The sequence below is a fragment of the Prunus avium genome, chromosome 3 (assembly GCF_965620075.1).
Source record: "Prunus avium chromosome 3, drPruAviu1.hap1.1, whole genome shotgun sequence".
NCBI classification, from domain to species: domain Eukaryota; kingdom Viridiplantae; phylum Streptophyta; class Magnoliopsida; order Rosales; family Rosaceae; genus Prunus; species Prunus avium.
The window spans coordinates 26,384,008-26,397,355 of NC_142286.1; the positions used below are offsets into that span (position 1 = coordinate 26,384,008).

Here is a 13,348-nt window from a genome sequence, read left to right on the forward strand (position 1 = left end):
CCTAGCGAAAAATGTTATGTCCAAATCTAATATAACAACTTCCATAAATAGCACTTCAGCTCTTCAGCTTAGAGGACATCGCCTACGAAGCTCTTCGCCTGATGCTTTAATACATGTTATGCATAGTGTGTCTTGGTTAAATTGCATCCTGGTTCTGCAACATTGGACATCGCCTATGGAAGTATTTTGTTCCATCATAAATTTTGATACACCATTGATGACCCCACTTTGGTATCCTGGTGGTGAAATTTCTTTAGATAATACTTGTGTGAGTAACATATTTAAATTATTCTCGTAAAGCCTATTGGCTGGAAATTCTAGCTGATTGAAACATTTGTACCCCAAAAAACGAGCTCCAAAAATCTCACGAAGAAAAATGATAAGAGACTTAAAATGAGTAATGATTTTGGGTACAACATATTGAATATAAGTGAACTTGGATTCCATTTAATTCTTAAAAATGTTATATGTATATGTATTTTATATATATATATATATATATATATATAGAAATTCTCTTATGCGGATATCCGGACGTTATTATCGTGCGGACGCCATGTATTTTGTACTACCCCTCCCTGCTTTCCTGCCTGTTTGCAATAGCATTCACACGATAATAATGTACGGACATCCGGATAAGAGAATAACTGATATATAGAAATTCTCTTATGCGGTATATATATATATTGTATAATAGATTTAATAGCAGTAATGTGTGTATATAATATATATTATACAAAATTAGAAGCTCATTTTAGTTTTTGGCATATGCAACTTCTTTTATTTTTCTTTTGCCTCTTGCCAATCCCAAGTTTTGGCCAACTCTTCCTAGAAATATTCATACTTGTATATACTATATGCACACATAATAAATTAGATTTTATAATATTCTTTTTAAAGCTACAAAATTAAACTTTTGTTAACGAAGTAAGAAGTTGCATTAGTCCCTTCAAGAAAAGATTTTACCTATGAGTATATTGTATAGTGATGGGATTCACTTAAATAGTATGTTTCGATTTAACTATTTAGCTTAGCTACTTTCTGGTCATTTTCAAGTTTAAAAAAATATATACAAAAGTTGATATATTGGGACGATATACAAAAGTTGTACACTTATCGCACATGGATGAATTATTGAATGGTAATGTAATACAATGATGTAATATAACTCGTTTACGTGTTATGAGATGAATAGACGACATGATTTATATTTCTCACTTTTTGGGTATAATATCGATAAATATCCACTTATATTATAACATATAAACAAATTATACCATATCATATAATCATATTCTAATACCACACTGTAATTATTCACGATGGCAAGATGTGCACCCTCCTTTGCTACGTTTCCTAGAACCTAGCTTAACATTACTTATTACATATAATAATAATAATAATTGACGTGGCCGGTCTCCAAAAATAAAAAAAATGTGCTGATGGGATGAAAACGAAGTGTATGGTAATAATGTCATTCAAAAGGGGGGCTAAAATAGTAATTTCATTTATTACTTCCAAACTGTCAACCCCACTCCGCCCACTCCACACATCTTCGTTCCGAAGATATCGGCCTTTAATTAAGTTGTGAAACTAGTGGTGCTTGCGTGAGACAATCTGGATCATTCACGTGGCAGGAGATAATTGAGTGCGACTAGAAAAGATCAGCCTATCAGGGCCAACTTCATCTCGAAAAAATCAACATCGACGTGCCGCAGAAATACCTAAAAATGATTGCCACATTACCAAATTGCCCCTCCAATATTCCTGCCTTTCTAGATCCATTTTTCCCCTATTACAAAACTAACCTCAATCTTTCTTATTTTCGGTCAATAAACTAACCTCATTCTGTCTTTTCCTTTTCCTTTCCTTTGGTGGATGTACTCTCGAAAGGTGAGGTTTGCAAGATAAATTGGTTCGAGAAAGGGGAGAAGAAAAGATACTATCACAATTGAATGAACAAAAAAATTTCTCAAATAACAAGTTGGACCAAGTGAAAGAAGATACAATTACTAGACTTGGCCCTACAGTAGACACGCCAGTATTTAACGATTGACCACACAGTCAACTTAACAGAAGAATGAAATTGGATGATATTACAAATGTATGGATGTAAATTGATAAAATTGATATCTTGGACTCCATATTGAGAACCATCCCAAACCTACTTGGTGTCTTTTGTCGTTAGCCCTATAAGGAATGAGTGTATGATAACTTTTTTGAAGTGCCAATAATAACTCGTATTGAAAGAAATCCTAAGTAATTATAATTTTTGTTAGTAAACTATTATTGACAAGCCAAAAAGTCATTATATATTTATTTAAGTACAATTTTCTTCTCGTGTTTTTATATGGAATGAGTGTATGATAACTTTTTTAAAATGCCAATAATAACTCGTATTGAAAGAAATCCTAAGTCAAATCCCTCCCCCAATGACGCAATAAAATTTGTTAGTTTTTGCATTCAATAATCTAATCTGGACCCCATAACACATAGGATTCGTATCCTTACAGGATTCAATTATACAAAAAGAAATAGTCACACGCCTCTTCTGAAATGCAAGAGTTTGAATACTATTTTCAAAATACGAGGGCATTTAAGACAATTGCAAATATGTGAAAAAAGACTGCTAAGGGTAATTTTGGAATGTCGAAACCCAATTTGGGCATAGTTGCCGCGTAAATGTTCGAAATTACCACTGAGCACCGTCGCGTCGACCAATATATATATGCCGTCAAAGCCCCTCCAACTGCCCACAACTTTCTTTCACTTTCTCATTCATTTTCTTCCGAGACAAACAGTCTCCCAAGTTCTAGGCTGTCCAGAGATCCCGGTAGCTTATACCATCTTCAGCCGTCATGAAGAAGCCTGGTGTTTTAGCAGCCTCAGTCGCCGCCGCTTCTGCTACTGCTCTCTCTGCTTCTTCTTCTTCTTCAAGCTGTGTGTCTAATTCAACCATGCGATTTTCTAATCAGGTAATTAAAAAAATCATAATTCGAATTCTGGGTTTTCTTAAGAGGTTCGATTTTGTTCAAACAGTGTTTAGCCTATATTGGCTGCTACTATTTTTCTTGGGTTCTGTTCTGTTTGGTTGCTGAGAAAAAAAAAAAGAACGGAAAAGAAAAGAAAATCAAGAAAAAGAGAAACTCTCTAGCATCCAACTTCTGCTTCTTCTTTTTTTTTATTTATTTTTATTTTTTATGAAGTAAGAAACTAATCTGTTTATGTTTTATTTTGTAGGAGGCTGTCTCTTCGAAGAGAAATGAAGAAAATCCATCACCTTCCACAGAAAAATTTGCGCCGAGGTTCGATGGCTTGAGATTTATTGAAACCTTAGTCACTGCTCATAGATAATAAGATCTGGTCTCAACTCAAGCCTCACAGCTCCATCTTCTTCAAATCTAAATATATTTTTGCCTTTGATGATTTGATTTTGATCCATCTTCAGGAAACAACTTGAAGATAGGACTTTTAATTGTTTGGTAGATGAAATTAGTACTAGAAAGAGAGGAATTGTAACTTTAAGTTAAGGGCTTTCTTTCATGTGGAATTAATTTCTCTTCCCCTGTTTTCTGGCCTCCTTTCTTTCTTTTACTAAATGTTGCCAGTGGACTAATGATTGGATTGGATGCCATAGTCATCTGGTATGGTGATTTGTTTTTTCATAAAATCACATGTGACAGTGGAAATAAAAACCACGACAATCAAATTTCGCTAGCGTGATTGAATGCGAATAGCAAAATAGTTCTATCTAACAGCGCTATTGTTCGAAGCAAGTACCATCCCAAAAGTAACGGGCTTCTTTGCTTATGATATTATTGCCTATACTATAATAATATTCTCTTGACCACATAGATGTTATGATATGATATATCTATATATGTTTATATTGTCAATTAGGACCACATATTCAAAATGGTTTAACTTTATCAAAGGAAAAGATTCGATTAAATAAGGGTTCACACATAGGTGCGTCAGCGTTTACATACCTCAGGTGTGAAATTTGGCCATTTATTCACATAAAAATCAACTTAATACACTGTCTAGATTTAGTCTAAGAATCATCTTATGTTGTCAGCCTCTTTGGTAGGGATAATATATATATATATATTTATTTATTTCATAGAATTGATTATTTAGAAGTGAATTCATTAACAATTACAAAAGCAAAGAATATTCTTAGTTTCATATTTGAAACTTTTGGGCTATGACATGCCTAGCACCAAAATATGTCACTTCTCAAAAGCAAAGCTAATAAAACCCCTTTAAGATATTGGAGCTCGAGTTTGACAAGTGCATCACCAAAATTGAGCTTTAGGTGAGGAATTTGGCCTTTCACGTGCATCATGGAAAATATTCCACACCCAACCAGATCATTCAACAACAACGATGCGTGGTCACCAAAAAAGATGTTAGAAAGTTATAAGCACTCCTTTTCTTCCATGATTGTGATATTTATTGGTTTTCTTCTGTGCTTCTTTGGGGAAGATAGTTTTCTCAAATGCCTGGCGTATTTTTATATATATATATTTTTTAATCACTATAAAATTGAAATTGTTAGAAGAACATGATGATCTTGTCAACTTACCATTTATGTGTCCTTTTAAAATGGAGGTGGAACCCCTTTGAATAGCGGTGCTCATTTTAGAATATTCTCTTTGGGTTGAGTTTGGGCAAGTTTTGGGTTGTACCCTTCAAGTTGCATCTTTGCTCTCCACCCCACAACATTATAGGCAGAGCCTAACATTCTCGATGAGTTTTTTCTTTATTCAATAACTGTCGTAGATTAAATTTGAATTAAAGACTGCTTCAAGAAAAGTGGAGACTACATGTCATATATCTAATAGTCATTCTCTATATGTTTGGGTCCCGAGTTTCAATTTGGGCCCATGCTGTTTCAAAAAGAACGACAATCAAACAAAACTCATCACCTGTTGTGACATATGGGTTTTTTTGGCCAAATAATGAAGTTTACTGGTTCAAAATAGTTTGAGGTAGTATTTGTTCCAACTTTAGTCAAGTGATTAGGGTTATTATTCCTATTTTCCATTGTCAATGGACTTTGAAATTTTCTGATGGATTTCAATTATTCCTATTGCAGCTACCACCATTTCAGAGTACATTGGCTTAGGTGCTAGAGTGTGGATTATAAGTACGTTGGTAAAACTAGAAGAAAATCTAAGACCTTAATTGGGTGTTTCATATACTACGAAAGCTATGCATCCCAGGAGCACAACAGATTGTACATTGGATGGAAACGAAGTCGTTTCATTTTGGCAGTGTGTGTGGTCTAGTAATGAACTAACACTAACAAGCATATAATAAAGTTATACTATTTGGGCAGTTTTATATTTAGAGCACAACTTCAAGCATACAAATTGGTGGGAGAAAGCAGGGAAAGTTACTTGAATTAATGGTTATAAATTGGGTGGTGTTTTCCACACTTCACACCAGCTCAGAACATATTGAATGACAATACTAGGAGGATTGCAGTGAGTGCTAGTATGATGGAGCGAGTAGCTGCTATCTGACCTCTACTCTTCTCAGGTTTCGGTGCCTCAGCGGGGCATTCGAGACCTTCTTTCCCTTCTCGACATTGAGACGCAAACAGGCCGGGAGGGTACTTCCCATAAATGTTTATGTAGCTGAACATGGTTGTAGCACAATCATTTTTCAAGTCATTAATAGCATCTGCAAAAGGGCAGGCAAATTCCTTCAAGGCGTTGCAGCAGCTCTTGGCTGGGTAGTTGGGTCCTTTGCACTTGCTTGTGATGATTGTGTAGTTCTGATTCTCAAAGTTCACAGGACAATCTGCAGATAACCCAAAAAGACAAGAGAAACAAGCAGGTGAGAGAATCTCAGAGCTAAGAGAAACAAGCATGCTAGCTAGAGACACCAAATCAAAATCTAAAAAATATCAGGTTTTGGTTTCAACAAAGAACTATAGTCCTCTAGCAGTAATAATCCCCTCTTATCGTTCGACATTCCGAGGATTGTGGGCAAAGTATGAAATTTGGTATTCTCTAGCAGTACAATACATAATTTATGTAATAAGATGCAACTTCACAGGTTTGTATTGCCCTGTTATTGCCTAATGGTGGCAATTATGAGAGGCAATACTTTCTCAATATCATCTGAGACATTGGAACTTCTTCCCTAAACAATTGTCACAAAACCGATTCATAAGTTTGATAAATTCCTTCACAGACCCAAAATGTATGTGTCATTATTTTGACTGCATCTCATTAAAAAGTACAAACAAGGCCCCAAAAAAATACGATTTACTCAGAGTTTAATGCATACAGAAGACAATGTTTTGCTTTCTTGTCAGCCTAACAATCTGTCAACTTTCTTGGTGTGGGAGACCAGCAATACCATTTATACATACAAAACTGAATGTTTGGTGAACCTTGTGTACAGATTCTCAAAGAGTGATGCACGAACACATTTTCAGCCATGGAATTTATGGGCATTGACAATTAATTATTTCAAAACTGAAAAATATGGAAACAGAAAATGCATAATTTAAAGGAGAAAGCAAGGTGAAGAATTACTTTGTTTTGCCTGAAGAAGGGAACGTCCAATGGATCCACCAGTGTGGAAAATATCATCTGCAACATTCATACGTTGATAAAATCAACGACCCAAGAAATTAAATTTCCAACCAAAAAAAAAAAAAGAACATAAACAAATTAAATGGGAATTTAATGAATTACTGGAAAGGAAGGTGGTGGAGGAGGCGAAGCCCAAGAAGAGGAAGAAGAAGAAGAAGAGATGAAGACCGTGATTCGAAGCAGACGACATTGTATTGTTAAGGTTGTTTAGGGTTTAATTTGTGCAGAGACCGAACCACTTGTGTGATGTCGTCGATCTCTGTCTTCCAAGAGTTTGAGCTCAGCCCCTGTTTTTTGATGGCTTTGGTTACCTCTCTCAGTTTGTTGGGAGACAGAGAGGAGAGAGAGAATTGGAGGGAGGAGAGCGAAATGCTGCATGAAATTTGGAGAAACAAAGCGTTTTAGGTCTCTCCAAATTGCAAATTTTGCAATTGCCAAAAGTGGCAACTGTCAGTTTGATCCATGTTGTCCCAAAAAACGTTATTTTGTCTTCAAATATATAAATAATTGGGACTAAAGATAGAAAAACAAAAATGTACTTTATAAAAATAACTTGTAACTGTCCATGTAACATGTTTTTAAAATAACAACCATGTTTAAAGATAAACGTGTCAGTTGTCTAAAGCAAAACCCATGTTCCTTCCATCCCCAAAAGTAATTAAACTGCCATTTATGCTCGAACACAAAGACAGGTTGACAACGAACCAAACCAAAACAGAAGTTAAAGGTTTTTTTTTTCTATTCTAAAGAAAAACTTATTAGAACATTCGTTGCATTATGGCAAACAGTTAGATAAACAGTTGAGTTTTTTTGGTTGAAAACTTAAATAGTTAATATGAAATTAGACATCATACAATTTTCATCCCACCTTCATACGAATTTTAAGTTCATCACACAATTCAAATGCAATGAATGCTAAGTTCATCACACAATTCGTTGCATTATGGAAACGTTTTATGGAATTTGAAGTTGAAATGTTGAGCCATTATCATCTACACTAAATTTACTCACACAAATTGGTGCTACGATGGACTGACAAAAATGCACTACTCCCACTTTCATATTAAACTTTCAAATTAAGCTAAGTTTGTATCTAATCTATGACTTTATCATTTAGAATCTCCTTCTTTAATTTGAAAGAGTAATTCATTAATTCAGATTAGAAACATCCCAATCTGAAACTAGGACAGAAGATTAGCCATGAGATTAGCCATGATGGCTTAGCCAATACATCTCATGCTCTATTGGAAAGGAAAATACTTCCTCCTACATTTTTGTCAATAGCAGCATAGCGAAGCCAGAAATTTTATCAAGAAGGGTCAACCTTAAATAGCAAGAGTGAGAATTTTGCCTAATTGATTGACTCATTCGATTAAAGAAATCACGAGAAATCTTATGAATTATGTGGTGTGTTTATATGTTAGAAAAAAGATACTACTAGAGCCAATAGGGATTTTGTAGTGTACATTAATTGTTATAGAATTTAAATAGTAAATAAAGAAAATGAGAAAATGAAAAAGTTAGTAAACTCAAAAGATGAGAAAGGTCAGCCATGTAATATAGAAAGTAATTCAGTCAAATACAACACATACAAAAATAAATTTTCAAAGGGTGAGAAGGGTCAAGTGACCCTTATAGGCCTTAATTGGCTCCGCCCATGCGTAGTATCATATTAGAAAGGAAAATACTTCCTTATTACTGGTAAGAATACGGGTAATGAGGCAAATAAAGTAAGTAGTATCCTATTGGAAATATGAATTTAGAATATTATAATATCAATCTAGTAATGGATCTCCAAACCAAGTATTTTCACCAGTAGTTTCCAAGAAGCATTCCTTCTAAAATATTTCTTAACTCAAACCAATTGGACTGTCTCCAAAAAAAAAAAAAAGAGATAATTTCCACTAGAAAACAAACAAAAACAAGTGGTTTTTCCTCCCATACCTGAGGCTTAAATGGATTTTATAAAGGAAAACCATGTGCTTTGGTCCTACCCAACCCAATTTTGTCTCCATCATTGAATGTGACAAATAGTTGACAGAAAAAAAATGAAAGTGACAAATAGCCTAATCTTGACTCACCGCTAAGGAAAAACCACTGGCTACCCCCAGCAAAAACCTCTACAGCTAGAGTTAGCCCATGGCTTTTTTTCCCCACATTTTATGTGCTTAGTTTTAGTGTCACTCTCTCACTCCCTCCATATAAAAGCAACAACAACTCCCCATTTACTTCAACAAATTTCAAACACATCAAAGCATCAGTTTTACTTCCCATCAAGTTTAAGAGTGTTCTTATTAAGAATTTACAGAAGAAGATATCAATATGAGCAGTTCATCATCAGCAGCAGTAAGGAGAGGTTGGATGGTGGTAGCAAGTGTTGGAGTTGTGGAGGCGTTGAAAGACCAAGGGATCTGCAGGTGGAATTATACTATGAGATTAATGCAGCAGCATGCAAAGAGCCAACTTGGGTCTTTTTCTCAGGCTAACAAGCTCTCTTCCTCATCCTCTGCTCTGGTTTCAAGCAAGCTTAGAGATGAGAAGGTGAAGCAGTCTGAAGAGTCTCTCAGGAAAGTCATGTACCTTAGCTGCTGGGGACCCAATTGATTTCAGCAACTATATAATTTGTAGCTGAAGAAGATGATCAATACAATTTGGCACTGAAGGCAGGCTTGGATTACAAATTTTCAAGTTTTGAGGCATGGCAAGATGATAGCTGGAAACATGCGGTTAAGCTGACCATGGTTGGTGCAGGCTGAAGAAATTTTGTTTATTTACAAAATTATTGTAAATTGTAAATCTATGAGTTCTCTATGATATAAACAATTAATATGAAAATTGATATGTCATCTGATCTTTAGCCTTAACCAAAAAAATCTATATCATGTATGGTTTGTTGAGGAAACGAAGGGGTTAAAATCAATTTTTCTGTGCAGATCCTACCATTAATTGGTACCGAGTAACTAGTAAATAATTTTGTCCATAGCCAGAGAAAATAGTGAATGCAATAATGTACTAGTAAATAAATCCTAAACCATTTAATTTCTATATACAAATCAAAAAAAAAAAAAAAAAAATCATGTCTTGTTAAGGAGGGTGTATTCAATTTAGATTTTAAATGATTTTAAAAGAGTTATAAAGTTGATGGAGTTTAATTGAATTTAATTGAGTTTGACTGAATTCTACAAACTCCACATAAATTTTGACTGAATTCATGTATAGATTTTAATTGAGTTTGTTAGAATTTTATTATTGATTTTAATGGAGTTTAAAGCAATGGCGGTGGTGGTGATGGCAATGGTGGTGGCTATGGTGGTTTGTGGGGGAGGTAGTGGTGGAGGAGGTATGGGTGGTAGTAGTGGTTGCGGCTGTAGTGAGGTGGTGGAGGAGGTGGGGGTGATAGTGATGGTGGTGGTGGGAGTGAGGTGGTGAAGGTGGTGGTGGTGGTGGTGGAGGTGGTGGTGGTAGCGGTGGCGGTGGCGGTGGCAGTGGCAGTGATGGTGATGATGCTGGCAGTGGTTGTGGTGGTGCTGACGGCGGGGCTGATAGTGAGGGTGGTAGTGGTGGTGGAGGTAGGGGTAAGGGTGGTGGAGGTGGTGGGTGTGGCAGTGATGGTGATGGTGATGGTGCTGGCGGTAGTGGTGGTGACGGTGTGGGTGATTGGTGCATAATTACATATCATTTTGTATCCTTCTAACTTATGATTTGGTTATGTTTTTGAGTTAAACTTGTGCTTTTAATAAGTTTTGTGTTTGTTTCAGTGTAATAAGCTTGAGACTCATTAAATGCATTTTGGAGACAAGTTAGCTCAAAACGGTGTTTGCAGATCAGTCAACTTCACGGATTGGACTGTACTTGCTCAAGAAGAACCAGATAATAAGCCATACATCATTGGAAAGATGCGGAAGTCTAGTTTCTGGAGAATTTCACGGTTCATGATTCCGAGTCTCCTAGAGGAAGTTATGCAAGTTTTGGCAGCTTAAGGTCAAATTCGGCAGAATCTGCGTTACTGGGCCAAAAATGACATTTGAAGGTCTTTCCGATTTTTTCTTGAGTTGGGCTGCATATGCTTGGAAAGATAATTCAAGGGGTTTGAAGATCCAGATTTTTCCAGATTTTGTAGGAGGGAAGATTGTTGGCACTAAAAACTGGACAGATGGAGATGAGTGCAACTTACAAGCGAGATGGACGATCGAGAGATCGATTGGATGTTGGATGCCGATTCTTCCTGTCCTTGGATACCGATCCTGAATAGAAAGAAGTCGAGACTCGTAAGGTCTATGGAACCGGTGTGGAACCAGCCTAAGACCCTCCGATGCCGAAGTAAGTTTGTTGTTTTAAGAGCTCTTACTGTTGACCATATAGAAGTATAAAAGTCAAGCTGAAAAGTCTTACCCCTGTATTGTAGTGGAGGGGCCTATTTATATAGGGCATTTAGTATGCTCTTAGTGCTCATTTTCGATGTGGGACTCGTGGGAGGGCCTTCTGAGGTCGACACGAGTCTTTTAGATATTTTGGGCGGGTACTTCGAGGTTGATTCTCTACGATCGGTAGGGGATGCCGATTGTAGACGAGTTGGGCTCGTAATGGCTGTTCGCAGCTTTGAGACAATGCCATCGGTGGCCGATGCCGATTGTCCGAGGCCTTGGGTACTTGGGCGAGTTTATAAGATCCACATGTCGTTGTACGAGTGGAGGGTCAGATATGGTACAAACAAAGATCAAGCCCAAAACAAGCCCACAAGCTGACTGCAATGCATTGTCAATTCCAGTCTATTTTCGGCAGTCAACTTGCAAGGCCCAAAACGTACACTTGTACTGCTCAGATGGGAATACATTCTTGATAAAAGTTGTTTCAATGAGTGTCTATTTTGGAGCTCCATTGGATACATATTGAAACCTCAGGCCTTCCTACACCAAGCCTGGTTCAGAAGAATCATTTCTTTTCAGCAACCAAAAGAAAACTACATGGGTTGGCAGCAAAAGGCAGCCACAATTGAACACCTTTGAAAACCCATGTGAAGAAAGCTTCAAGAGAAGCAAAAGAAGTATGGAATGGAATTGATTCCAACCACACTAACATAGACAAGATGAAGTGAGAGTTATGGGTTGTATTAAAAGAGGAATGGTGGTGTTGGAATTCATCATGATGTTCCTCCCTCTTAGCCCTATAAATAGAGAAGTCTTCAAGCTTCAAAACACACCCCCAAGGGGGGAAGCTCTCAAACACTTCTCTAGAGCTCCCCTCCCTTCTCTCCCTCAAATTCTCGTAGTTTCTCTTTCTAGTTTTCAATTGTTGTAATGAAATCCTTGTGCTGAAATTCTCCTTAAGTTTTTCTTAGTTCCACTTTACTTTTCATTGTTATGTAAATTCTTTTCTTTAGTTTCAAGTTTGATTAGTTTCCAAGTTTCAATTATGGTTTTTGTTCTTATTCATTATGCTTATAAGTTAATATGCTAGTTTAAATGATTGATCACCATTTAGGCTTGCATGTTAGCTATCTTGGTTTGAATTAAGAGTAGACACCATGCTTTAATTCGAATTGAACTATGAATAGGAAGAGTATGTATGGACATTCGACAACAGGGATTAGATACATACTTGGTTGTTTAAAATGTTCTTCTATGCTTAATGGATTCCTAATGCTTAGTTTAGGTTAGACAACAGATGATCAAATTAGGGAATTAGGAATACAAGGTTAGGACCAGACACCATAGCTTAATCATACTTTAGCTAGAATCAATCCATTAATCTAATTGAACTTGGGAACTTATCTGCTTGAGTTATTTTCTTTTCTTTCTTTCTTGTTTTATTTATTTTCTTTTTTGTTTTTCTATTTTGTGTAGGAAAACTGAATTGGATTATTCAATCACCAATCCTTGTGGAATCGACCTCGCACTTACATATGCTATATTACCGAACGGCTCGTGCACTTGCGAGTATCACAAGTTGAGGATGCAGCTGAATCGACGCAACAGTGGGTGATGGTGGGGCTGATAGTGAGGGTGGTAGTGGTGGTGGAGGTGGCAGTGATGGTGATGGTGATGGTGCCGGCGATAGTGGTGGTGACGGTGGAGGTGATGGTGGGGCTAGTAGTGGGGGCGGCGGTGGGTGGTGGTTGAGGTAGTGCTGCTGGTGGTGGTGCTAAGGGGTGGCGGCGATGGCGGTGGTGGTGACAGCGAAGACAATGACTGTGGTGGTGGTGGTGGCAGCGGCGACGACTATAGTGATAGTCATGATAAAATGGTGGTAGTAGAAGTGGTGAAATCATATATCTATCAAAATCTCTGGGGGAAAGCAAAGATTTGTCATGGCCTAAAATTAGTCTATTATCAAACGAAATCCACAACCTTTTGTATTTCCTTTAAAATCAATGAGTTTTTTAATACACCCAAACTTTTATGAAGTCTTTTAAAGTCTGAATTGAATACACCCAAAATTGAATAGACTTTTATAAAATCGTAATTGAATACACCTAAACTTTTAAACTTCTTTAAAATCTTTTAAAATCTAAATTGAATACACCCCCCTAAGTGTTTTGGGTTTTTTTTATGAGGTTTTAGGTTGGGTTTGTTTTTGTGGGGGTCTTTTTGTTCCAGCAGCCTGACGAATGGGCTGGGTTGCCGTAAGGAGCGAAATATGAAATTATCCTCCTGTGTCTGAGTTCGAAAATCAAGCCCCAAGAACGTCTCGAAAGGGTAGTGAAGTCTTAGGAAACTTCTTGGTTACCTTCACCA

General features: G+C 36.7%; 3 protein-coding genes across 3 annotated transcripts; 2 read left to right on the top strand and 1 right to left on the bottom strand.

The window, feature by feature from the left end:
• The first annotated feature begins 2,745 nt into the window (after positions 1–2,745).
• LOC110767836 (uncharacterized) lies at positions 2,746–3,578 on the top strand. Its single transcript, XM_021971496.2, has 2 exons — positions 2,746–2,975; positions 3,241–3,578. The coding sequence occupies exons 1-2, from the start codon at positions 2,859–2,861 to the stop codon at positions 3,352–3,354; spliced, it is 231 nt and encodes a 76-aa protein (XP_021827188.1). The 5' UTR covers positions 2,746–2,858; the 3' UTR covers positions 3,355–3,578.
• Positions 3,579–5,319: 1,741 nt separating this feature from the next.
• On the bottom strand, positions 5,320–7,050 carry LOC110767864 (GPI-anchored protein LLG1-like). The gene is made up of 3 exons (XM_021971529.2): positions 6,717–7,050; positions 6,555–6,611; positions 5,320–5,811 (listed from the first exon to the last, which is right to left on the bottom strand). The coding sequence occupies exons 1-3, from the start codon at positions 6,802–6,804 to the stop codon at positions 5,456–5,458; spliced, it is 501 nt and encodes a 166-aa protein (XP_021827221.1). The 5' UTR covers positions 6,805–7,050; the 3' UTR covers positions 5,320–5,455.
• Positions 7,051–8,768: 1,718 nt separating this feature from the next.
• On the top strand, positions 8,769–9,460 carry LOC148295824 (uncharacterized). The gene has a single exon (XM_088251273.1). It carries the CDS (start codon positions 8,937–8,939, stop codon positions 9,216–9,218), a length of 282 nt encoding a protein of 93 aa, XP_088107399.1. The 5' UTR covers positions 8,769–8,936; the 3' UTR covers positions 9,219–9,460.
• Positions 9,461–13,348: the final 3,888 nt, after the last annotated feature.

What these genes read in the sequence shown, in the direction of transcription:
- LOC110767836 (XM_021971496.2), top strand. Translation starts at nt 2,859, where the DNA reads ATGAAGAAGCCTGGTGTTTTAGCAGCCTCAGTCGCCGCCGCTTCTGCT. An exon ending in CCATGCGATTTTCTAATCAG is followed by an intron (nt 2,976 to 3,240) that starts GTAATTAAAAAA and finishes TTTATTTTGTAG; the next exon opens with GAGGCTGTCTCTTCGAAGAG.
- LOC110767864 (XM_021971529.2), bottom strand. Translation starts at nt 6,804, where the DNA reads ATGTCGTCTGCTTCGAATCACGGTCTTCATCTCTTCTTCTTCTTCTTC. An exon ending in CTCCACCACCTTCCTTTCCA is followed by an intron (nt 6,612 to 6,716) that starts GTAATTCATTAA and finishes TGAATGTTGCAG; the next exon opens with ATGATATTTTCCACACTGGT. An exon ending in CCTTCTTCAGGCAAAACAAA is followed by an intron (nt 5,812 to 6,554) that starts GTAATTCTTCAC and finishes GGTTATCTGCAG; the next exon opens with ATTGTCCTGTGAACTTTGAG.
- LOC148295824 (XM_088251273.1), top strand. Translation starts at nt 8,937, where the DNA reads ATGAGCAGTTCATCATCAGCAGCAGTAAGGAGAGGTTGGATGGTGGTA.